Source organism: Hirundo rustica, chromosome 7 (assembly GCF_015227805.2).
Source record: "Hirundo rustica isolate bHirRus1 chromosome 7, bHirRus1.pri.v3, whole genome shotgun sequence".
Classification (NCBI taxonomy): Eukaryota; Metazoa; Chordata; class Aves; order Passeriformes; family Hirundinidae; genus Hirundo; species Hirundo rustica.
Window position 1 is genome coordinate 34,163,343 of NC_053456.1, and position 26,502 is coordinate 34,189,844.

At 43.7% G+C, this 26,502-nt stretch overlaps 1 protein-coding gene across 2 annotated transcripts in view; it reads right to left on the reverse strand.

The window, feature by feature from the left end:
• The window catches only part of ERBB4 (erb-b2 receptor tyrosine kinase 4), a 576,525-nt gene that overhangs the window by 14,009 nt on the left and 536,014 nt on the right, over nt 1–26,502 (reverse strand). For both annotated transcript variants that reach the window (XM_058421395.1, XM_058421396.1), the window contains 5 exons: nt 19,603–19,758; nt 16,914–16,989; nt 14,797–14,943; nt 13,475–13,572; nt 10,710–10,880 (listed from right to left, as the gene is read on the reverse strand). In XM_058421395.1, the coding sequence (XP_058277378.1) occupies nt 10,710–10,880; nt 13,475–13,572; nt 14,797–14,943; nt 16,914–16,989; nt 19,603–19,758 (648 nt within the window). The remainder of the gene's footprint in view (nt 1–10,709; nt 10,881–13,474; nt 13,573–14,796; nt 14,944–16,913; nt 16,990–19,602; nt 19,759–26,502) is intronic.

A 26,502-nucleotide genomic window follows, 5' to 3' on the forward strand; every position in this document is an offset into this window, starting at 1 on the left:
TCATTGCTATTTCTTGCCCTTAGCAGCCCGCTTAACTCGTGGGACTGGAAGATTTCTCTCTGCTAAAGGCAAGACTTTGCCATTCACCAGCACGAATGTACACACGTCTTTGAGCCCACTCGGACACTGCTCAAAGTGCAGAAAACCCAGCTCCCTCCTCCTCTCCTTCTGCTCTCGTACACAGAAAGCATCAAACACAGAGCACGAGTAAAACACTCCCGGCATTCTCACTGGGATGCTGCTCCCAGCTCCTGTTCAGGGGCACCCCGTGCTCCATGCCTCAAGCAAATCAATGATTATCTGCTTTGAGCAAGCTCTGGCAACTTCTCTGTACCGTTCATCAGTCGTGGGCTGTGTGCCCCCAGAAACGACTCATTCTCCTCCTTCCCCTAGAAACTCCTCACCTAATTTCAAACCAAGGGACTATCCGGGCTCAAGTCACCAAACCAAAGCACTGTGAGATGCGAGACCTTGCTGCAACACCAAAATTTCAGCAGTTCTGCAGGAAAGACAGCTGATTTATGTGCGTGGATGTGAATAACATTTGGGATGGTCTGGCGGGGCTGCAGGCAGAGCACACGATGCAGAGTGTCCCACCAGCCCCCAAGCAAACTCCAGCGACATTCCAAGGGAGCAGCCTGGTATTTACAACTGATCCAAACTGAAATTCAAATAGGAAAGACCATTCCAGGAAAACAGCCACGTCTGCTTGGCTGCAGTCCTGCTTCCACAGAATTTGCTGATTACTCTGCCCCGCTCCAGACAGCAAACATTTCTGAGATGAAAATCAAAGGAAGAAACACGCACCGTGAGATCGCTGTGTAATGTCAAACAGAAATGGAATGCAGTTTGTGTAGCAATTGCTAGAAGGCTTTGCAGACCTCTCTGGGCTTCTGGTCTCAGTCCCAGCTCAGAGAAGGGCCATACATAAAAAGAAAGAATTAGACACCTCCCTGGACTGCTAAGGTTCAAGCATATCTGTCCCTACAGCTCACAGCACCTGGCAAAAGTCTGGCGTTCCTTGGCCATGAAGTCGGGGATCAGGGAATCTTTATGGGAAATTATGATGTCCCAGCCTCTTTTCCAGCAGTACCTTTTCTCAGAATGTGTCATATTTTAACTTAAATGTTGATCACAAGTACAGAAGCAACGTAAGCATCAGCCTGTGTGAAGTGTTTGCTTCAGTCTCCAACAACTGCTTCTTCTACAATGGAGACACAAAACATCCAGCTTAGATCAGCAAGGAAAAAAATAAACAGAAGAAACAAAGATTGAGGCTTTTTCTACATCTGAGTTTTTTCTGGTCGCTGTTTGCCAGAGGACAGGTAGGTTTTGCAGGCAGCCTGAGCTCTCAGTTCCCATGGGCTGCCTGTGTCAGATGGATATGCCAGCCCATATCCTGGCAAAAGGATCCCTGAAGACATCCCTGAACCTGTCCAAGGTCAGTACGGATGTTTCACTGGCCCTTGGGTTCAGGTCAGTACTGACCAACTTCTCAGCTTCAGATGAGTCCTCACCACTTTCTCTGGCATAATGTTCTCTCCTAACAGCTGTCTGTTTTCACACTTAACTCTTTAAGAGTTAACTCCCTTTAATTCTTTTAGAGCAATCCATATGGATTGGGATATCCAAGCTGCCTTCCAGGACTAAATTAGCCTGGGCTGTGAACAGTAAATGGCATAGATCACAAACAAAATCTTGGCACAGTGCTATGGGAAACAACATACTATACATAGCAATATTTCCTGTGCTGTTACTGGAAAATACCAGACATAAACCATTTATTTTCAATCTAACACTTCACCATGTAGAGAAGTCAAAGATGACAATTCTGCCAATGAAAATAATCTCTTAAGGGATGCCCAGTTTGGGCACAAAACTCAGTATCCAGCTACACTGACAGGAGAAGGTAGGTGAAATGCTTTCCTGTAGCCTCATCTCTTGGAGCCCAATACCCAGGCTGGAAATAAAAGCATTCTCCTGCTGCATGGCACCAAAGGCTTGGAAACCACTCTGGACCTCAGAAACCTGCATCCTCCCCACCTCCAGAGGGGCTGGGAAAGGGATTTCAGCCAGCACAATATGCACTTTGATCTGAGCATGACACAAGAAGGGAGACGCAAGGATTCCCTTTGCCTTTTACTTTGCATCTAATGCAAAGACACAAATGCGTCTGAGTGTCAAACAAAGAGCAGAGCAGAGAGAGACAGCTGGCATTGCCTGTCTTTTCCTTACAACCCCCTTGACTCCCCCATCCTTCCTGTCACTGGCTTTCTGTCACTCTCTTTCTTAATACACTCTCCAAAACACTTTGCAGCAAATGGCACCTTTTAACACTGAGGCAATTCCCCACAATTTGAAAGGCACGAGCACCATTTCTCACCCATTCTAACAATTCCCCGTGGGACACGGGGGACACTGCTCCTGCTCCCTCCAAAACACAGGACCAGCAGCATCTCCTTTTCTCTACAAACCTCAAGCTTCAAATCCCAAAACAGGGGAAGGATGGAGAATAGGACCAAAAGTACAACACACCCAGGATTTGTGATCGTGACATGGAAGACAAAGGGGGGGAAAAAAAAAAAAATAGAAAAAAAGGCAGAAAAGAAAGTTGATGAGCAATCCTGGGAGGAGCAGCAGCCCCCCCTATGAGCACACTGCACTACCATCTTCCCCAACCTGTTTTATACAGTAATCAAAGGATATTCTGAGCCTCTCAAAATGCCATCAACCCTCATTGAGAATGAAATAGAGCACATCTCCATCGAAGCCTTTACAGCAGTAATCATTGCCACATGCTGGCCTGAACAGGGAGCTTTTACAGACAAAAATGGGTTTCAAAAATAAAATAAAAAAGCCTTCCTAAAATCTGAATAGAAACTTGATGATAATCTCCCAATTTTATTATGCAAGGGGGAAAAGAAACCCATAATTGTGCACTCCTGGTCTCTTAAAGCAAAGAATAGGCTTCTTGATGAAATGCTGAGTTGATTTAGAGCAGGGCTGAGGTTCTGGTGGCAATAATAGTCTAAAAGAACAAGCCACCCAGCTGATTTGGATAAAATAATCATTTTTCAACATTCTAAATCTACACTTCATCTCTGCCTCCTCCCACTTCTCCCAACTGCATCTTTTGGAGAGTCTTTTTATAGCTCTGAATATTATTTTCCCCTCCCCTTCCGCAGCATTCAACAAGAAAGACAGACACTTTACTCTGGCTAACAAAGGGCATTTTTTTAGGCTGTGCTGGCATTTAGCTCCATTGCATCCTATGTTTAGAAAGTACAGTATTTAGTATTTATTTTACAGGGTGCTCTGTAGGCCTCCTGCCACCTGGGAGTCCTCCCAAAGGAGTCCCACTGCCCTGGGACACTGAGCACCCTCCACCCTGGTGGCCTGGCTGGTGTTTAAGGGGCAACTCCCTGCAGCTCTGCCTGGTGCACTTGCAAATCATGCCCCTGTGTATCTTTTAGGTGCTTTTATTATTTTAAGAAAACCACAATTAGTGTTCCTCACAAATGGATATTTTCCACTAACAATTTCTGCTTCACATCTCATCACAGAAGGAAAATTTTCTCCCAGTTTTCATAATTATTTCCTGACTCTCAGTCCACTTTTCCATTGACTGAATTATGTAGAGTTGTTTAGCTTGCTGTTTTCCAAGAATGCCTCATCAGTGCAGTGTAAAAATATTTATTACTTACTCTTTTTATATCTATTGACTTTTTCTTTTCAGGATAGAAAAGAAAATGGATCAGCTGCGAGCTCTCTTTACTGTTAACACAGCCAGCAGCTATTCATGGATCCAGCAGATGCTGCCTGATTTTAAACCAGTTTATATTAAATCTCAATGAATTTACATGTCATGCATCAAGGATGGAAGTGATGTACAGCTACAGTCTCTCCCACCGATTCCACTGAGTCTGCAGAAAGTACTGGGAGGTGGTGATTTCGATATCAATCCATCTTACACTTTGTAGAAGCCAAAATACCATTCCATTCTTTAGGAAAGTCTCTATCTCTTTATGCCTGAATACAGAAGCCTGAATGTGACAGAAAATGGCTAAAGCAGTAAAAAAGCACTGTCTCAAGGCACTTCCCTGCAAAATTCTGAGTTAATCTGACCGGTTGGTCCTGATAATCAGTTCAGGCTGGGAGAAGCCTTTACTCCTTGAGAGCTATCACTGATTTCAGCCAGCCTGCCTGCAAAGCAATAAACTAATTGCCATAGAGCACATTCTAAGAATTCTCTGTGAAGATCCAGGAATCATCTATTCCACCTGAGTCCTCCATAGGAATTTTTTTCCTTTCTCCTCTAGCAAGCCTAGCAAGTTCTAAAAAGGTGTTTTAATATACCTGTTCTAGATACATGTGTTTTGTAAGAAGGTTTCCTTTTTATGTAAAATATTAAGACCAAAATAATTTTTCATGTAATATCTTTTATAGTGTATTTTTGCATGCTTATTCACAGTACTTCTTCACTCTGAGCAATGACGTGAGGCTAACTAGTATTAGTCTGGGTTCATCTCCTGCTTTTCATGGACAAGGTTGGCCTGGTGCTGTCCACACTTTCAACAAAGACTAGAAAGAGACCCAGAAGAATTTTCCAGAAGAAAAAAAAGTAAATAGGTAAAAATACTTGTGATGGTGTGCCAGACATCAACTAAACACTAACAGCTCCTGGGAAGTGCTTAATGCAAAAGGCAGAGCAGAACAGACAGGAGGCTTCTACCTCTGGAATTAAAACTTAGGAAAGCAGAAAATGGGAACTGGAGCTCTTGAAAGGGGGCTTGGTGGACTTTCAGAATTACCCCAAAATGGGTGGGCAGTAAATGCACCCAGACTCTCCTAAGGACACACACAAAATTAGTGTTTAGCAGAAGACATACAGAAGGGCTTCATGCAAACTTCTCTAAGTAATCATGCAGTTTTAAAGAGGCAAGAGAACTAATACAGAGTTACTCAGTGTAAACATCTGAAACACTTTGAATCAATGTCTAGTTTGCTTGCAAGACCATCTGTTCTGGCACTGGAGATTTCATTGCCACACTTGCATATGGAAGTGACGGAGTCAAAAAAATGACTACTAAAATTTTCAGAAAGTTTTTGATTACCTTTTAAGGAGCAGCAATTAAAAATAGGGATTGAAATAACTAAAGAAGACAACAGCCTGACAGTCTGCCCTAAGAGGTATCAAATTTAGGGGAAGATTTTGTCATATTATTTTTTGGGAAGATACTGCAGAAGCAGAAAGGTAGCAAACACCACAAACAAACCAAAAAAAAGACCAACATCTGTGTTGTCATCATTTAACAGCAAACACATACAAAGGTAATATCCTGTTTAGCCTTTCAAGCAGAAGAATCAGAGAATCACAGAATATCCTGAACTGGAAGGGACCCAGTGGACCAGAAGGGACAAGGATCATCAAGTGCACCTCCTGGCCCTGCACAAGAATCACACCACGATAACCAGAGATTTCTGATAGCTGGCAGCTCCTTAAATCTAGTACAAAAAAGTGTGCATGGCAGGCAGGAACAGGATCCAAACCCTGCTAAAGTGAAACACAGTGAAACTGTGATGTCTTTGCCACCCCACCTGATACAATCCAGATAATCTTCCTAAAAGACAAACTCCACCTCAAATGGAATTTCTACACTTGATGCAGAAATAGAGACAAGAGACTCTTGCCTATGCTATGCCAGAAAGTCAGACAAAGGGCTTTTAATGGCTCCATATAGCCTGCAGGTCTCCCCACATACATTCTGGGTTAACTTCAAGATGGAGCAGTTTAACTGCCATGAATGCCATGTGCCCAGGACACACCTGGAAAAATTACTTGGGCAAGAACACTTAATTGCCTTCACTTGGGAAGGAAAGAGGGGACCAGGTGCTGTTAAAGCCCTGGACACAAGAGGAATCATGGTCAAACCATGACTCCCTCTGATGTCTCACTGTCCCATTTGGGCGGCCAGAAACTCATGCCTTGGGAAGGCTGACCTGGAACAGAGACTGGACAGAGCTAGAGAATAAAGTAGATATTTACTGAAGGGCCTTTAGGGTACACCTTGGGCAGGACAAGAGCCTGGCCAGGGCTACACCCAAGGTGGACCCAAAATGGTCACAAAATGGACAAACAGTCACAAGACCACACGCTTTTATAAGTTTTGGTCCATTTGCACATTGGGGTTAATTGTCCAATTACAGTTTCATGTTATACAGTCCCATCCTTCTTGTTTTCTCTCTTCAGTCCACCATTGTTGATGCTTTTGGGCCTGAAAACTTGTAACCATTGTCCTTGGTCTCCAGCAGGAGAAGGATTTGTTTTGTCTCCCTACTCTGTGTGGAGAGCTGAGTGACACCGAATGTGAGGCTCAGAACTGCACCCCTAGGCAGCACAGAGTCTGAAAAAAATCAAAACTTAAGTCATCACCCCCTGGCTTTGCCAAGGGGCAAGGATGCTGTACTACCAGACCTAAGGCCATGCCAGGACTGCTGCAGTGGCACACCAGATACTGCTCAGAAAACTGAAAACTGTGTCCCGCAGTCTGCTTTAGCCAAGCAGGATAATCTCCATGGATGTATGGATTAGACATCTCTGAAAAAAAATTGCTGGATATTCAATTGCAGGGTGGGCAGGTGCTTCCATGATATACAGTGTATGGAATAAGATTACAGGGACAGCATCAGTGAGTAATAAACAGCATAAACAGTTTTCATCAGGAATTAGCGAAGGATTTAGAGAAAAATGCATCGTAGGGCACACTGAGTGCTTGCTGTATTAGCATTATCTCTGCACACACAGGACAGCACTGGTTACAAATACCTGAATGAATCATCTAATGGATGTTGAATGCAGGACACTCAAGCACTAGCTGGGGTCCTGTGCTCATGGAAACGCTGCTGAGGATTCAGCTTATCTCTCAGAAGCACAGAGCTTCTAAAACTCTATTTTTCTAGAGTATCTCTAGACAGTGGAAAATAAAAACTGGAAAAAGCCAGAGACAAAATTGCAACTGAAGAGTTTCAGATCAAGTGAAAGAATTCAATTTAGCTTAGGATGGTAATTTTTATATAAAAGCTGCAGCAGTCACAGAGTAGACTTCACAACAGAGGCCATTGTTAAGGGTCAGAACCTGTGCAGGGCTCTGCTCCCAGCAGCTAAGGTAGGTCCCAAGGACACACCAGCAGGGAGCCAGTGTGGATGTGATGGAAATGCTGAAGCTGTGTCTGAGCCTTGCAGCTTCATAAATCTGTGTAACCCCTGGAGGAAGAAGGATGTGATACTTCCTCGGGAGATGGCAACTTCCCAGAAGCCTTCCCTCTCTCTAGTGCTCTATCTACGGGCTGCAGCACTGCAGTGTTAGTGCACATAATGCTCTTTTCTTCCCATGGGCAGGAGTGGTGCACACAAGCCTTCTCCAGTGGTGCCTCTCCCACCAAGAAGCTGAAAGGATTTGGACCTGAGAGCACTGCAGGGAAACTTCAGGGCCATCCTGAGAAAGTAAATGCTCCTGTTCTTCCTTCACTCCTTGACTTCAAAGCCTATGTGGGAGAAGGTTCATGATCTCCTTGCTTTCTTCCTGCCTGCTTCTGTCCCCGTGGAACCATGCTGCTGGACCATTCAACCAACACTGTCAGCGCAGAGAAGGAGCACAGCGCCCTGACCGACTCCTTGGCCACTAAAACTGCCGCTGGAACAGCTGAGGTGGGACATACCGCGTCTTTCATGCTTCTTATCCCTGAAAATGACCTGGAGATCATGCAGCTCTTGCCTGTCTGTTTTCCTTTACCAAACTGCCTCACAATCTCCCCACAGAACGCAATTTGCCAGACACAGTGAACACAAACTCTCTCAGCTGTGTCTGTTAACGTGGTGGCCGTGGCTGCAGCAGCACCATAACGAGTTTGTGCAATATTAATATGCTGTGCTAAACAAGTGTAAATCAGAGACCATCCAAAGGAAACACCCAGACAGAATCAGACAAGTGCAGACAGAGAGCTCTGAGCATTCCAATTCCGTGGGATTCCTGTAACTGACACATCTGTACTGAGCTAGGCACAGCACATGCACAATTACCTTAAAGGAGTGACTGCTTTTTGTTTAAATCAATCTTCACTAAAATAATGGTTAATGTTCTGAGAAACAGTGCTTCACAAAGGCAACAAAAATGTATGTGGCTTTCTGCACACACGTATCACCTCCAGAAAACACCTCTCTGCAAAGGAACCAGGAGTGCTGTGATGGTGCAGGGCTTCCAGCTTGGCCCCCTCTGACTTGCCCGATCCGGGTCAGACAACTTGGCTAACAAACTGAAAACTTTTGCCAAAGGGTAATTCCAGCTTTGTTTAAATGTTAGATTGTTGTACAATGCCAGAGAAAAATTCCCAGCGACAGGAGTTACTGAGAAGAGGATACAGTCTTCCTACTGTCATTAAATTGAATTGCAAAGCAAAGCTCCCACTGCCTTTTGTGGTACAAGATCACCGTTTCAAACCAGGATGGGAAATTGTGAGCTGAGGAAAGGAGACATCACGCCAAGAATGTGATGGAGTCTCTCTGTACGGCAAAAATAAGGCCTGGGGTCTCTTTCTGCAGCTCTGCTGAATTCAAGGAGATCACATGTATGCAAGCAGCTGCAATGGTGTGCTTTGAAGCTAGGCAAAGGCCTTTGTGAAAGTTATTTCAATTTTCGTATAATAACACCATCCTCACCACCACTAATGATAATAATAAAAATAAATGCCTGTGTTTTCATTCCATGAATATCCCAGTGACCATGTTGTTTGCCCAAATAACACATTGTAAATAAATCTTTCAGAATATTAACTCCAGGATTTTTACTGCAATTCCCTCAGCTCTAGTGGGCTCCTCAATGGGGCTGGTACCAAAGACAGAGGGCAGAAGGAGCTATTGGAAAAGCAAGTACATTTTTCTACTAAGCCTTTCTCCTTTAAATGCGTCCCAGTGTTTCCAGCAAACATGAGAGTGAGATGAGAATAGGAAACCTAAGGTGCCAGCCCCTGCCCTCTCAGCCCTGTGCTGGTGTAAATGGAATTACTCCACTGTGTCAAACTAAGCTCCAGTGATTTACATCCCTGTGACAGTGAGCGCCTTCCAAAGGTAACTGCTGTCCTTCCCTTCTTTCCTCAGAAGTTGGCAGGAAAGGAAACAGCCTCTCAAGAGAGAGCTAGCAGACCACCATCAATCAACTCCTGTATCCACAAAAAGAAAGTTTCTCTCTTACTGCTAAATCATGCATTGTCCCCACTTCACTGTCTTGCAGTGATGCAGGAGAAACGCTACATGAATCCAGACATCTCCAGTCTCCTGGCCTTTAAAACAGCAGCAATTTCCTTCTAAACTAACTATTAAGAACAGATTTGTCTTCCTTATTCCCAGAAAGCACTGATTTCCTCGGGAGAGGGTAAGAGCTTCCTGCAGGGTATGGCCAGAGCATGGCTCAGATTAAACTGCGCTCTTCCTCTCACCTCCCTTCTGTCTCACGTGCTGTAATCAGATCACACCTGGCTATGAATTTGGAACTGCAGCTAAAGATAAATGTCCAAAAGGTGTCTAAACCATGAGGAATAAACACCAGCATTTCCAAGGGACTGTACTTTGTATTTAAACTGTGACTTTGGATCCAAAGGAGCCTGGGGAGAAAACAAGTCCCCAGTTAAAACACACCTGATGCCTGTGTGCATGCCCTCACATCAGTGATGCATTTCAGCATCTCAGTTATGAGACAAGGCATGGCAACTGAACTGTTAAAAGGCTGGAGCCAAGCACAGGAACAGGCAGAGAGGTCAGATCTGCTGAGGAGGGAAAACAGATCCCAGACATCTGACTTAGCTCCTCACCTGCAGTGGGGCACAGACATGTAGGACAGGATTCAACACCCCAGAGCCCACACAGGAGGGCTGACACTGCTCTGCAGCTGTCAGGAGCTGGTGGACAGAGACAGACACCTCCAGAAAGTAACTTGCCTACTGCAAATGCCCAAGGGTAGGCAGCAATGTTCACCCCTGCTGCTCCAGTAACACAAAATGAGGTCTGGGGGAAGAGCTTAGATTGCATCCCTATCCCTGAGGTGGTTGGAGGTCTGTGAGCTGAGCTCCCCCTGAGCACTCTCTGTGCCTCAAGTACAGCAAAGAGCATTTCCTCCGGACAGGGAGGGTGCAAAGATCAGCCTGCCAACATCAGCCTGCCAACATCTGCCACGTGTGCTCAGCACAAACACACGCTGCCAAGGGCGGCTGTGAAAGCATCGCATGCAAACAGGAAGAGGGGCTGAGTTGGAAATCTAGCTCCAGACACAAAAGCTACATTGTTTGCATGTTCCAGCTGCCCTCAGCCACATCAGTGCCAGCCCTGCTGAGACAACAGGATGGCAACACCAGGGCTGTGGACTTCCTGGCCACGGCACAGCACAGATGCAACACTGCTTGACTTCAGGAGCCCCAGCTGTGCTTTCAGGACAGGCAGCCCAAGCTGAGCCTTTGTTCGCTCAAGGCTGGGCTATTAATTTAGAATTCACTGGAGCACAATGAACAGGGAGCCCAGTGACAACATTTTTATAGCCACTCTCCTTACAGTGGGAGCTTTTAATTCCCAAGGCAGCGCTGGCCTGTGTTTGATTGGTGTGCTTAAATCTCCACCTGTGCTTTTACAATAGCCAGTATTTTCTGTCAGAGCTTGCTCTTACCCTGTTGGAATCGATTCTTGTCCTGGAGGTGTAGATGGGAGGAGGAATGTTGAAGGCTTGAGGAACAAGATACTCTTCAGCATCCATCATATCTTCCAGGTCTTCCTCATCAAGAAGATTTTGGAAGAACTTGCTGTCATTTGGGCTTGGGAGCTTCATACGATCATCTCCCTAAACAGATTGTATGGAGAGAGGAAAAACATCAAAAGATGGATTAATTTCCCAAAGAGAGAATTTCAGCCTTCCTAATGCCCTGGCAGCTAGGCTGCAGGGAACACACATGCTGGTTTGTTTGTTCAAAAGCATTACATCCACATAATTTGTGGGTTTGGTTTTTTGGGTTGTTTTTTTTTTTTTTTCTGGGAATATGATGACAAAAAGGGAGTAACTGCATGAATCAAGCAAAACCATGTTTCTGGCATTCTTGTGATTGAGCTTTCATTCTCTCTTTTCTCTTTTTCCCATACAAGATCAGTCTTTGACCCAAGTTCTGACACATTTTGTGAAATACCTCAGCTATTTAGGCTCAGGTAGGAGGGGTGGGGAATTACAAGAAAAATGTCATGTCTGGATGTTTGCTTTATTTTAATTTGTACTTTAAGGGACTATCTGTATGGAAAGTTCTGCAGAACAGAAGGGAGCTGAAAACAACAAAAATCAAACCAGGGAACAAGAGTCCCTTGAAATAACACCCATGAGCATGAGAGGAAAATCCACTTGTGGATTTGTGGCACTTGGTTGGTGCCACAAAACATCACAAAAGGCAGCCCATGCCACAAACACCTAGCAGCCTACAGAAACAAGGCTAATCTCTACTGGCTGGCTGGAGAGTGGCCTTCCACTCCTCAAGAATCCTCATGTCACTTGTGGAATCCAGCAGGGAATGATGGCTGTGCTGTGGGGTGCATGCAGACCCATCGAAAAGCTCAACAGCAAGTCTTCATTGCTGATTGTACGTGGGAGGGATGAGGGAGTGCTGGTGGCAGAGGCACCACAGCAATGCAGGGAGCCTGGTTTCTCCTCCAGGAGCTCATATTGTCTGCAAGGAGCACTGGAGAGATGAAACACCCACCAGACCGTGCAACAGGGCAGGGAAGAGCAGGGGGAGAAATGGAGGAAAGACATATTTGCAATACGGAAATGTGCCCTATCTAACAAAGTCATTTACTCAGACTGGTTTTTCCAGAATCAGCTGAACTTACAATTTACCACAGCAGGGAGTTCCTCATTCAGTGAGGAATTTACCACTGCAAGAGGAATTCCTCATTCAGCACCGAAATTCCTCTTGACTAGTATTTCACTTTCCAACCATATTTCCTTGTGCTGAAGCTGAAGGAGAGCAGGATGATTCACAGTGTGCAGGAACACACCACAAGTCACCTGGCAGCTGTACCCAGTGAAATCCAGCACCACACTATGGGACTGGTGCTGGACTCATTCAGGAGACAGGAATGATGCTGGCTGTATCTCTGGAGGCTCTTCCATCAGGAATTCTCCCAGCAATGAAGCTAAGGGTCAGCTGGGTGCACCTCTGCCCTGTGCTCCACGATGTGGAGCAGATACAGCATGAGGTAGAGCATGATCATTCCCTGGATCAAACCATTCCCTTGCTCTGGTCTCTGGTGTTTCACCATCACCTCTCAGTTCTAAGTTTTCATTTTCCTTTGAACTGCTCACACGCTGGGCCCTTACCTAAGAACCTTACACTTCCTGTGGCCAGAGTGTGAGCTGGAATAAACACCCACACGGCTCCAGCTGCCTGAGCTCACCAGGTAGCACCCTGCAGCCACAGGCAGTCACATGGGATGAAGGATGAACCCCTCACAACCCCGTCACAGGGATGGGAAACCTCCAGAAGCCTCCGGGTGTGAGGAGAACAGAGAGGGAAGCTCCTCCCTAGCATTAGAGGTACCTGTGGGACACAACTCCCTTTCTTCTAAGAAACTTTCATGTTTAGGCTGTGAAAACAATCCCGATTGTGATCTCAGCAGCACAAGGAAAAGACTCAGCCTAGTCAGTTTCAGAACCAAGGAAGTCCTTGGTCTAAAAATAGATCCACTGTCCGCCAATGGTGCCACAATCTGTCCCATGAGGGAATGCAAAGCACTGAGCAGCTTGTGAAGCCAGAGACTATACATGTGCTCATAAACATGAGCCTAGGAAATGAATTTCAGACTGTTGTGTTATGAATATTATCATTTTTGAGATACTGACACAATCCATTCTACTTCATGCTTGTATAACATGTGGTCACTGTTTGCTTTGGGTTCAAGAGCACCTTTGACACCAAGACACACAAAGCAGTCACACGCAGACTAGAGATTTTCGCAGAGGTCCTTCCGATCCTAGCTCACAGCTGAAAGCCGAGAGAAGAAGAGCCCCCTTTGTTTATTTTTTTACTTTTTATACATTTGTGGGTCTAGCAGAAGATTGGCTTTTTGGGGTTTCTGCCCCTCAGCTTCAGTGGCCAGACGAATTGTCAGTTACAATTGTTTTCAGGTTAGAAATATGCAAACAAAGGACAGAGAATGAAAAACAAAGGATTTGTTTATGTTACATCTGTGGGAAAGGTAGAAAACTGCTCTCATATTGTACAGTAACTAAAAGATCTGACTCCATTTATGAAAATCAAAAGGCTAATAAAGAAACTCAGAAAAACCAGGGTAACACACCTTGAACTTCAGAAGATTCAAAGGCAACGTCCCCAACAGTTGGGTGTTGCAGACTTCTTTTTCCCACCCCTGTGATGCTGCAGGGTTCCTTACCTGAATCACCAGGTATCTCTGAGGGTCTCGAGCCATTCTAGAGAATTCAGCAGCCAGCTCCTTGAATTTTGGCCGACTGTCGGCATCAATCATCCAGCCTGGATGAAAGATGAGAAAGAAAACAGTTAAGTGTCAAGGGTGAAAATAATTATGAGTTTGAAGTGCTTGATAGCCCTGGCCCAAAGAAAAGTTGAAATAAAGAACCCAGAAGAATGGAAAGTTAGAATTCTAAGATGCATAAAATGGGAAACACCTGGTTTTGGCCAGACTAGATTGTTTCTTACTGCATGGAATTTTTCTTAATTTGCTGGGCTCCTCTCTGCCCCAGAGACAGCAACACCACCTTGCAACTTCCTCCATCTTGCACACTTAGATATCAGCATTGACTGACTTTTATTAAGGATGTATCTTAATAAAGACAATGCATTTTTTGTGCATTTTTGCACTCAACAAAGCCCTTGCACAATCTAATTTCCACACCTCCGTGAACAGCACAACTGTTTTCTGATGACACTTAATTTACTTCTAGTTGTCCTTTTCTTTTTTTTTGTAGGGCTTTTGTGTACAAAGCAAAAGGGAAAGGAGTATATATGATGGAAGAGATGTCTATATGTTAATCTCACTTAAATTAAGCCAGAAATATCAGAGAGATATTTCTAATTCTTTTTAAATTAGAAACATAACCTTGGAGGATACTGTCATTAGAGGGGCTATCTTGGAGACAAAAAGTTGGAAGGAACCGTGTGCAGACTTTTTTCCTTTTTTTACTAGAGTAAAAATATGCACAAATTTTTGTACTGGACTAAAAATGATAAAAAATAACCCTCTCTGTAGCATTTCTTCTATTAATTTTGCTTTTCATTATTACTGTTGGAATCAGCATTCTTGCTACTAACAATGAAACATTTGTGATTTATTTCCTCAATATTTGGAATCAGGATTTCTCCTCACACCCTTCTCTGGCTGGGTATCCATGTGCCATAATTATGTCTAATATTATCTTTTTCACATCAGAATCAATTGTCATGGAAATGACAAGCGTTTACAATAACAATCATACAATTTTGACTTCACAGCAAGTATACGAGATAACATCTGACAGTAATAAGAAGCTGAGCTAACTGGGCCCTTCGTGGCTAACAATTGCAAAATTGCAAAAGATGTGCAGCCAGTATTTAAATGGAATTTACAGTATCTCGGGAAGCTTTCGTTTTGCAGTTTGCCCTGTTTCCCAGCTCGGCCAGAGACTACCCATGCAAATGTTCTAAACAAGTGTCCCTCTTGCAGCGAGCACAGGGGTATCAGAAGCGACGATTCCTTACACTTCACCATCACCATGTAAACATCAATGGTGCAGATTGGGGGCTGGGGTAGCCGCTCTCCCTTCTCCAAGAGGTCGGGGATCTCTCGAGTTGGGATTCCATCGTATGGCTTCCCACCAAAAGTCATCAGCTCCCAGATGGTGACTCCTGGGCAGAAGAGAGAGAGTCAGTGGTCACACTACCCAGATTCCCTCACACCCTCTCACAGCAGAGTATCCTCGCCCAGTTCTGCACTGCAATCTCTTCTTCCTCACCAATGCCTGGTAAAACACTCGAGTTTGGACAGGAGGAGTTGAGCAAGTGACTACACAGTGCTTAGCTGCCATCTGGGCTTAAACCATGACAGTCCACCAATTAAACGCTCTGGAAAACGGGGAAACAGCCCTTTGTGGTAATCTTCAAAAGCAACTGCCCTCATTTTTATTGGTGTAAGAAATGGCGTGAGAGACCTGAGGCGCACCAGAAAGGTCTGAGACAAATAAAGGGTGGTAAAGTAAATGGATGCAATAACAAAAGAATGCATCATACTCTTTTATCAAAAAGGGAAATGAATGCCTGATGTACTGTATTATTTTAAGGGGGAAAAGAACAGATGTTCCCTAACTTAGAGCATCAATTTCCCACAAAGGTACAGCACTGAGTACCATTAGGTCGTTGGCTTTGCCTTGTAAGTAATTCACAGGCACTGCTATCATTTTTTTCCCCTTAAATCACCTCATGGATTTGAGTTTACGATAGTGCTGTACTTCAAATCCGAGATTCTCTTTTTCAAAAGCCATAGGATTTGTTTTGGTTTCAGAGCTGGAAATAGAGATCATACATCATAAGTAAAAGAATTTGTGCCCCAGCAGAATCTTAAATATTGAAAATGCCGCTCTCACACCATTTTGTTTAACTTTTATTTGTATTGCAAAGGTCATTTTCAGCATGCCTCAGATCAGTACCATATTCTGACAACTGTCATGCTAATGTGAAAAGTGATGGGCAAAATTACCCAATGAGCAAACCATATTTATTTCACCCTCATTCATCTCCTTGTTGATATTAAATAACTGTAACTTGTCAATTGTTTATGGTCTTTTCCTCTGATTATAGATGTTCTGGCCTTCCTGCATTTAAAATGAATTCAATAAATGAAGGCATATTTTTTCTTGAGTGATCCAGCATACACAGAATTTGAAGATAAAGAGCAGCTTTACAAGATCAATTGCACTCTCCCAGGCTTTTTTCAGCTGACTAGAAGAGGGCAGACACCCAGCCACAGCAAACAGTGTCTTTTGCTGCTACCCACAGGTAAAAGTGAGTAATGAATAGAGCTGAACACCCCTTTGGTTCAAAACGATACGGCAACAGGAAATGCAAACAGGACTCCATAGCCCCAGACACTGCTGCAAATTTCCACGTACAAAGGTACAGATGATTTTATTAGTAATGGCTACACCAGATAAACAGGCAGAGACTTCAGCAGATGTGGCGAAGAGCTCATCAGAATAACCGTTAGCAACACGGAACGAACACCTCGCTTCTCAAATATGACTTTTTCTCTGTGTGTGCAGCTCACCAATTCCCAAGTTATCTGTGAAATTAAATAGAGTTTGTTCTAGTAAGTTTGGAGAGCTTGTGTCTTCCTTTTCTTTCTCTTGCCATATTTGCTCAGTATTATGACAAATTCCCTTTTATCTGACTGTAGGTAGAGAAAGTCCCATAAGCCTGAAAATTTTTTTTGACATTCATGGCTTTTAGAGTTGAGCTGTTCAAAGACTGCTGAAAATTGTGACCTGCAGCTGTGTTTTTATGAATCTGTGGCTAAGCTGAAAAAGGTCTTCTTCTGTCATAATCATCAGCCAAACTGCTATCAGACCAGACCTGGAGGCACTCACCCCAGTGGGGAACATCCTGATAATATTTCTCAGTGAGCAGGGAAGTAACACAGGAGACAGTAACAACTGCTTCTTAGAGTTACACATTTAAAGAGAAAAAAACCCCACAAAACTGAAGAGCCAACACCTGTGGAATTAACTCCTTTGAGAAAACAGGATATCTTTTAACATACTAACACAGCTTGGTTTAATGCTTTTAAAGACACAACTTTTTAAACTAATGATGTGAAGATTTACCGTAGCTCCACACATCACTCTGATGAGTAAATTTCCTGTAGTGTATGCACTCCAGAGCCATCCACTTAATTGGCATCTAGGGAAGGACAAGAGAAATGTAACGTTAGAAATACATTATTAAAACAATACAAACAGATCCTGTACGAAGACAACAGCTTCCTCCCTGCCTCCTTCAATGGTGAGCTTGAAAAACAGCAGCAGTATCCCTCAGAGGAAATGGCTGTTACTGCCCCCTAGAATGGGGCTGTGCCTCATAAAACTTAGCGGTGAGAAGGAGGAACCAGTTACCTGCAGAACTTCCGATATTTACTGATTCACAAGTAGTGGAACAAGTCGTGTTTTCATCAAATCTGGGTAAAAAGGGACCAATGCAAAAATTGCATGTAATTCCCCTAAATCTGAAATGCAGCAGAGAAGGTGGAATGCAGAAGCTTTTTTCTCCTTACCAGTTTGCAAGCTCTGCAATCTGAGACAGCAACGCTCCTGCCTCAACTGTTCTCTAGTGAGGCCACGTTACAACACAGTGACCATAACACTTCACTGTCCCCATCATCGTGATCCTCATGGCAAACAGGCAACGAGGAGAATTTGCAGTGCTTTACTCTTAACTCCTAGTATCTGTTAGAAACCTAGCCATCCCAGTTCTCCGTGTCAGCACCGCAGTGAGAGAAGTTGCTCCCCAGATGAAGTCAGCAGCCCCATGTGCCCGTGTCACGGAATCACCCTTGGGGCAGAAGAGGTCATCTCTTCAGCCAGAGAAGGGTGTGCAGGCAAAGCAAACCTCGTTCCTGCATTACAGCCCAGCCTCTGGAGTTCCTGTTAAAATGGGATTCATGGCGTTTCCCATTCCTGAGCAGGAACAGCCTCGCAGTCTGTGAATTTCTGATGGACAAACACTTTGGAGGTTTTTACCTGGCAGGGACTTGTATGGGTTGCCTCCAAATTGGAACGGTGGAAAAGGTACTGGAATAAACCAAAGGGATGAGTAACTGCAGGCAAAATTGGAACAGATGGTGGGTGTAAAAGCAGAGGATGTGTCTTCATTCAAACCCTTATGAAACTACCTTCCATGAAGTTCACTAATGAACATAACCCGAGGAGTTATGGCAAAAATAGTACCTTGTCAGGAAGGCTGCCTTAACTCTTGCAAAGACAGTTCATCCTCCCCCACTAAACTCTGCAGAAGTGCATTGCTTTCATTCCCATTGTGTCCCAGATGTGAACAGCTGCTGAAGGAGCAAAGCTGCCTTGCTCATTATAGGATAACTCAGGTTGGCAGCGATTCAGGTTCAGCTACTGCGGAGATTAGGCCAAATTGCTCAGAGATTTGTCCAGACAGGACCTGAAAACCTTCAAGGATGGAAACTGCACCACCTCTGTTGACAACCACTTGATTGTCCAGTCTGAACCTCCCTCAGCATGTTCTCAATACAGCGTGATGCTGCCAGCGTTCCTTGGATTTCACAGGATGCTTTTCTGGACCTGGGAAGTGATACGTCTGACACAAATCCTGCTTGAGAGCTCTCAGCAGGGTAACAAGTCCAAGGAACAGCTCCCAGGGAACAGCTGGTTTGCAAGGATCCATTCTTCTTCTGTCATTCACTGTCAGATGGAGGGAAGAGGCCGAGGGGTTACTGAGGAGAGGATTACAGAAATGAAGGTACCAGGGAAAGCCGCCAAAACCCCACCTCCCCTGCCAGGAGGTATCTTTACATGGAGAAATGGGAAAGTGCTGGTGGCTCCTCTCAAGTTCCTTACCCTCCTGACTGACCTGCCCAGGTGATCTAAGGGCAGCAGTCACACAAACAAGGCAGCAACTCGTCCTGGGGAGCAGCACACACTGCCAACAGCTGTTTGAGCCAGACAAGGGCAGGAGTGAGCACAAAACCCACAGATAGCAAGGAGGCTGAAAGCAAACTGAACATCCAGGAACAGGAGTGACAGGTGAAGCAAATCCTTTGGGATTCTGTGACAGATCACAATGGGGAATTTCAAGATGTTTAGGGAGCAACCGGAAGCACCATGTCCTTACTGCCTTCTGAATTTTATCATGCATTAATCTGAAACCGGCAGAAATTAGGTAAGGCACTACATGGCCACAGCGTGGTCTGCTGGAAAGTAAGAGGGGAAAATGTCTGGTTTCAAAATGATCCTCAAGCTGGCTTTTAGTGGCCTGGCATTCAGCATGGTACTGGAGAGATGGATTCAAGACATAACATACACAGGCTCTTCCAATGTGATAGAAAAGCTAAGTTCTCATGTTCTGTGGCCTCCCTTTCTGTTTTCACAAAAATTACTTGTCTGGGAAAATGGGACTGCATCTTACTGAGGTGTACACTGGCCAGAGAAAGGGACTGGGCCAGAATGCCCCAGAACATCCACCACTCATTGAACCAAAATATTCAAAACAAGACACAAACTGGAGCCCATGAAAAAATCCTAATTCTGAGTGTGAGAACTGCTCATGCAATTATATTTCAGTGCCTGGAGAAGCTCACTGTGCAAAAACTGAGCAGCTTTTATGTGAGCTTTCACCACACAGCTCTTCTGCAAGGCAGCGCTTTGCTCAGTCACTGACAGACTCTCTTCCACAGCTAACAGTCCCACAGGGACACGCTGACCTAAGGAGTGGCTTGGGGAGGTTTGTCATAGCATGGCAGATTTAATTCCAAGCATGTTCAGCACTCACCTTTCCCCCATCAGCATTGTACTCCTTTTCATCCCCTTCCAAAAGTCTGGCCAAGCCAAAGTCAGTGATTTTCACGTGGTTTGGTGATTTCACCAGGACATTACGGGCTGCCAAATCCCGGTGGACAAGTCTTCTCTCTTCCAGGTACATCATTCCCTGAAGGAACAAGAATAGGACAATAATGCTAATCAGTCTTTTCTGAGAGCTAACTTTCACTGGTGATGTGTCAAATTATCATTCAATTATGAGTATTTACAATGAGAAAATGGCCTAGAGGGCAGAAGTTGAACATTGCTCTTGCTCTGAACAGCAGGCAGGATTAGACAACCTTGAGTTAGCCCATCATGAATGATTCTATAAGATTCAATTACCAAAGGGAAGAAACCCAACAAAATAACATATAGATAACCCCTTTGCTTCAGCAAGCTTAAAATCTGGAAGTGTGAGACAAAGAAAAGAAATATTATGGCCCTTGTTCGTCAGACATGAAATCTGATGACCATAAAAAATAATCAATTTAGCTGAAGTCCCCCAGAAATTAGACCACACTGGGAAACAATCCCAGCTCTGTTACATTCCAGACAAGTGTCTTTATTTCGAGATAAAGATTCTCGTCCATCTTCAAATGGTTTTTAAGTTGGTCACAAATTTTCACTATCCTCAGTGGATTAGAAGGAAAACAATTTTTTATTCCAAGTGCTGCAACTCCCTCACCTCTTCACTCCCTTAAAATATTGCCTGTAGTATTATAATAAGGCATTAGATCAATGGCTCTTTTTTTTACGAGCGTATATATTCTGTTAGAAGTATACTCTGTTAACAAGCCCATCCAGGTGCCTTTAAAGATAAGGTAACATAAACTGAAACTGCCTGGCCTTAACCTTATTCTTATTCTGATGGGAGACTAACCAGCTACCATTGGTATGGAAATTTGCATGATGCTTTGTGATACTGAGATCAACACCAAAGCTTGATCTTATTAATTATATGACACAAAGGATAGCTGGGCAGGGTTACAAGCCTATAATTTCATTTAAAGGCATTTATAACATTAACCACCGTTATTAGAACTTAGAGATGAAATCACATACTTGACAATTGCCTTTAAGGTATCTCTTAATATATTATAGCTCTGTATAATATATATGATAATTTTTAAGAAGTCATTGCTGAATACCAAAGAGATCATATTATCCCATAATACAGATGATAATTCAGAGAGTCACATGTAATGATTAAAATAACCAGATTACTCAGCGCCATGGGCCAGGTTTTATTATCCCTTCACAGCCTGAGGAGCCCACAGGCAGCAGTCCCTACAGAAGCTGCCTCCCGTGGTCTCTGGACACAGCCCTGGCACAGGGTGCCCAGAGAAACCCTGACTGCCCCATCTCTGGAAGTATCCAAGGCTGGGCTGGATGGGGCCTGGAGCAGGAAACATCAAAACGTGCTTGAAGCAGCCTAGAATAGTGGAAGGTATCCCTTTTCATGGCAGGGGGTGGAACTGGATGGGCTTTCAGGTCCCTTCCACCTCTAGGATTCTATGAAAGTGGATGTCTACACACAAAGCATCAAATAGACCCCTAAACTGGCTTTCGGTGAAAAATTTCAGTGCAAACACCAGTAAAATCTTTGAAAATATGTGGGAGAATGTTTGGCATAAACACTCTTTCATGCAGACTGCATGAAGGGGTTTTGAAAGAGGACACAGGACTCTTTGGCACAAAGCAACTGAAGTTATTCTTTAAAAGCACTGCTATTTGAAGCAAACACACCCTCCTGTCAAGTGCAAAGGAATACCTTTGGCTTTTGACCACCAGAATTGTAAGTCTTTAAAAGAATAATGTTTTTTGACATCAAAGTTTTTTGACATCAAATTAAAACTGCTAGAAAAAAAGACAAATAAATCTCATGGGCTAAACAATTGTGAGTCACACAAGAATCACACTGTGATACCAGTTGATGAGGGAATTCTGCTGGCATTAGAAGATATCAGGTCCTCCCAAAATTATAATCTTTAATAGATTAACTTGCACCTATCAGCACTGAAACAATGTGAAAATACAGAATTTGCCTTGTCAAAATTGAAACAGATGACCTGTACCAAGGCTTTAGCCTCCTGTTTCTAGTTAATGATGGCAGGAATGGATGGTAAGGTGTGCAAAAACATCCTTCATTGAAAGAGTTACATAACCAAATCCTTAACTGTGCCCTTTGCTCTTATTTTACTATATCTCATTTTATTATGTCTCTAATTTCAACCATTTTTTAAAAACCTATAGGCTAAAATGCTTTAGGATGTTTCACTGTTAATTCTCTTCATTCGATCCCATTTATTCCAAGTTTGTGCTGTGATTTAGTATCATTTCAGTATGACTCTATTTCATTCACCCTAACCTCACTCTCAAGAGCTAGGAAGACGCGCAATCACCGACACCTTGCACTGCTCCTCAGCGGTACCACAGCTGGTTTGCTTTTCTGCCCAGAAAGAGGGCAGAAATAGCTGCTTGTGCATCACTGCACCTACAGTTTGCTTCACTGTCTGATTATCCCTTTTTCTGACGCAGACACGGGCTCCCAAGAGGCGTTTTAAAGACTTTTATTCCATTTTCAGTCTCATGTGAAGGGTGAGACAGTAAAGTTCCCGCCAGCAAAATCAGAAGCCAAATTATTTCCGAATTACCATACATTATAAGCATTTTTTGGCCTATCTGCTTTTGCCACACAATGCTGTAAATGCTTTAAAGCCAATCATCTAAAAATACCCCTCGTGGGTCCTACTACAATACATCTTCCATAGTTCTATTTCTCCAAAATATCTAGTCTATTTGCAAGGTCATCATTTGAAACTTGTTTCCAGTTCAGTTTCTCTCTCAACAATGTCTGTCCTATTCCATGGCATTTCTAAGTCAGCGTGTTTTATCTCAGAGTTTACATACAGGTGCACGAGACTGTGTGAGCCTTCTGTCAGGCTTTGAGAATTCTCTACAAATCCATTTCCCACATTTCCCCCTCTTTCTTGAATGGAAAAAAATTTCTTTGATGGCCTTGTTCATCATTTGTCATACACAGTGAAGTACACGAGGCACTGTCAAGCTTTGAGAATTCTCTACAAATCCATTTCCCACACTTCATCTCTTGTTGTCAAACAACCTTCTTGGGGCTGTCTCGCACCTGTGTTATCTAAAAGCTCAAACCATCCCCTGTAGAGTTGGTTGGCAGCTACAAAATCCTCTGCAGAGCCCATGGCCTGGAGAAATGCAAATCCTCTTGGGAATACCAACGATAAACACGTTTGATTCTCCTGATACCCCATCAACAAGCTTTAAATGTGGGTGGCAGAAGTATAAATGAGAAGGCATCTATGTATATATTTTCAATAAATGAGACTATTCAAGTAAAAGAAAATAATTTTTAAAAGGGAACCCTATAGGATTCACTGCAGTCTGCAATACTGTCTAAACATGCATTATGTAGTGAACCACTATCCAAAGACATTTTTGAACCTGGCAGGAAAAAAGCTCTATATGAATCTTTAATCTTTTAATATGATACAGAAGTATGATAAAAAATACACAGCTGGTGGCATCTCCGCCCAAAAAACCCATGAGAGAATACTAGGAGGACATTTTATGAGTTGAATAGATGAAAAGTTATTTGTTAACAGCTAAGAAAAAAGATATTTTGCAATTTTATTAAGGAGTGTTTATAAATTCTCTAGCAATGTGACAGCTTTGGAATGGTCACTTCAGGTACAGTCAAATTTGCTCGTTTCACAAGAAAAACATCAGACCTGAAAATGGGAAAATGTGCTGGCAACAAACTGAAGTGGGGCAGTGGAAAGGAGACTTTTTGTGCAAAAATCTATGGGACAAAAGAAGACAATGATCTGGGACAGCTTTCCGATCTTTCCAAGTGCTGAACTTCAGTGTAGAAAACATCAAATTAAGTTCACAAAGTATTAGGATTTCCAGTGCCATGGAAGTATCATCAAAACTAGGCTGGTGGAGGAAATAGGGGAATAAAAGGATTTTTTAAAAAAGGAAAATGAAGTTTTTCTGGCAAATCACGGGTTTGTCCCTTGAGATCTGCCTCAAAGTTGTGGCCACAATTTGCTGTTCTCTTGCTTTATGATAATCAGTGTTACTTTCTGCTGCTGGTGTAATTTGCCTCCCAGTTTCTGAGGGAAGCTTTTGAGCACGGCCTCCATTTGTACAGCTCAGAGTGAAAGAGGTATGAGCACAGACTATTTCAGATGCTTTAATTTGATTTCCTTCACTTTTCTGGACTTTTTAGAGTCCCACCTCCCTGCTGAGGATGCTTCTCAATTTGTTTCAAAAGCTGCAGCTACTGTGCAGGGAATGCCCAGCTCTGAACTGCATGAGTCTTGCCTGAAAGCTCTTTCCTTCAGGAGCCTGGATTTCATCTCCAGAAAAGAGATATTCATTACTCAGGACAGAATTCAAACAGGTATGTAAGCCATTAAATGGGAAGTCCCTTTGGGATAATTGCTAGAGATGAACTGAAATGTGCTGAATTCACTAACTGAAGTTTAACATATGTCTTCTGTCTTGTAGGATGCAAGACATCAATTTGCAAGAACAAATCAGAGTTAAAAAGTAGGTATAAAGACCTTCACCTGCCCCAAGATCTTCAGCAATTCCAGTCCACAGCAAACCCCCTATAAATACTTTTTTTCAGTGTGACTTTGGGTTGTTTTCCACACTAAATACAATTGTTTCCCTAAATTGAAAGCACGTTGATCTTATCTCACCCCAGAATTAAGAGCAGCCTGTCTTTCTTTAATAACTTCCACCCACCAAAGCCAGCACACATGGCAGATTCATCAGACTAATTTCTTCAGATACATTAAGGAAGAAAATTTCAAGTCCAACTCAATTCTCATGGACAGCAGCCTTGGAGGCTGCTCTCTTACCATCCTAATAACTCCAGGCTTGCTCAATAACGTGAATCACTGCAGAAAGCCTCAAATGATCATCTTTCCCCTGCATACCCCATGGAAAAGGTGTAATTTTGCCTGGGGCTAAATATACTTTCAAGGAAAACACTGTGCCCTTTGTTGTCAGGAGCAACCACGCTCATGCAGGCAGCTGCTCCTCCAGAGAGAGCTGCGGGAGAGGAGAAAGACTGAAATGCTCTGGATCCACTGCAGAGGTGTGATGTCCTGTGTGGGCTGGCCTGGGAGCTGCCACTGCAGGTCACCCTCACAGCCAAGGACAGGGACGGGGGATGTCACCAGCCTGAGCTGGGGACTCGCACCTCGTGCTAAGCACAGCTCCACCAGGCCACTCGCCGAGGATTTCTGAAAATGTATTGGGATTGAGCGAGACGGGAGACTGAGGGACGTTGTAAAAGGATGATTTATTGCTTTTTATCAGTCTCATGAGAGGGTGAGAATGTCCTCACATCAGAAGCCGTGGTATCTCTGGTTACCATGCCTTATATAGGTTTATTAGCTAATAAACCACCACCACAAAATTAGTCAGCGTCTTTTACACCAATCGTTAATTGTTTTGTCTCACGCGGTTATGCCACAGCGCATCTCTTCTTAACCAATCACATACTGCCTCACAAACTCACATCACTACACCTTAAAACTTCTTACTAACCCTATAACAAGTTCTATTGCTAAACTTTAAACCCTTCCACTACCTAGCTTAACATTCGGCTTAAACTACAAATCCACATTCTTGCTTCAGGTCTCTATATTTGGAAGGCTCTTCCAAGGTCCTAGATCAAACCCTGCGTTCATTTCTACGTCTGGGCCTGCATGCACAAGGGTTTGGGAGCTTTCTGTGCCTGGATTTCCCACAGTCCGGAGTTCTGCCAGCCCTGGTGAAGCTGGCAAGGGAAAACCAGCCCTGCGTCCTGTGCTGTCTATAAGCCCAGGTATTTAGGAGTTCAATTCAACTATAGGGGTGAGTTAATTTCTCTCTCTTTGGTAAAGGGCAGACAAAGTTCATGTCATAGTAATGCATTTCTTCCTATCTCCTGCTCATTTGACAAGCTCTCTCAAGGTTTCACCTCCCTCCAGTTTAAGTTTGAAGCAATGTGCTATTAATGTGTAGCAACCTGTACCTCAGGGTAAAAATGCGTTCATCTCAAGCTGGCCATCTTCAGGTGCACTTAGGATCCAAAGCTGATAGCACTGTCTGGATTTGCCTACTGGTGCTTTGGTCCTGTCCACCTGAGCAGGAGCAGAAGACAGAAACTTTGCCAGATCTGCCATCTGAGCAGGTGGGACACTGCCGAAAACAGCGTTTTCCTCCCAGTCCTGCCGTGACTTGGCTAAATCTTTTCAAGACTGAACAGTTCAGAGTTCACAGAAGCCAAGACCAACACTATCTGTACTTGACCCAAGAGACGGGATCCCAGTGCAGCTGAACTATTGCCCCTTTGGAAAAGCAACCAGTGAAAACCCAACTCCTGCACAGGTAATTTGAGCTAGTTCTGTGGGAAAAGAGTGCTGACATTTTGAACACAGGTCAGTCTTACATCTCTCCACTTGTGGCTCACCCAGAAGTGCAGATTCTGTCTGCTCACGTGTGGCACGAAATCGGGGTGAGTTGGCTCCATATCAGCCACAGGAGGACACACACTATTCGTGGCAATATAAAAGTGCCAGCTGCACATAAAAAGAGCGAGCCTGGATAAAAAGAAGTCAGCACTGTTGGGAGCAAATACCCAAAATAAATTGTTCCAAAAGTTACAGAGTTAAAATGTTAAACAAATCAATGTTAAGTTCTAATTACCTGTTAATAATTCTATTGTTAAAATCCCTATCTTTGTCGGGGAGTGCCTCTTGCCTCTGCTGCTTCCTAGGAAATGGCACCCAGAACCACGAGGAGGAGTGACATCAGAACTTGTATGCAAATGAGA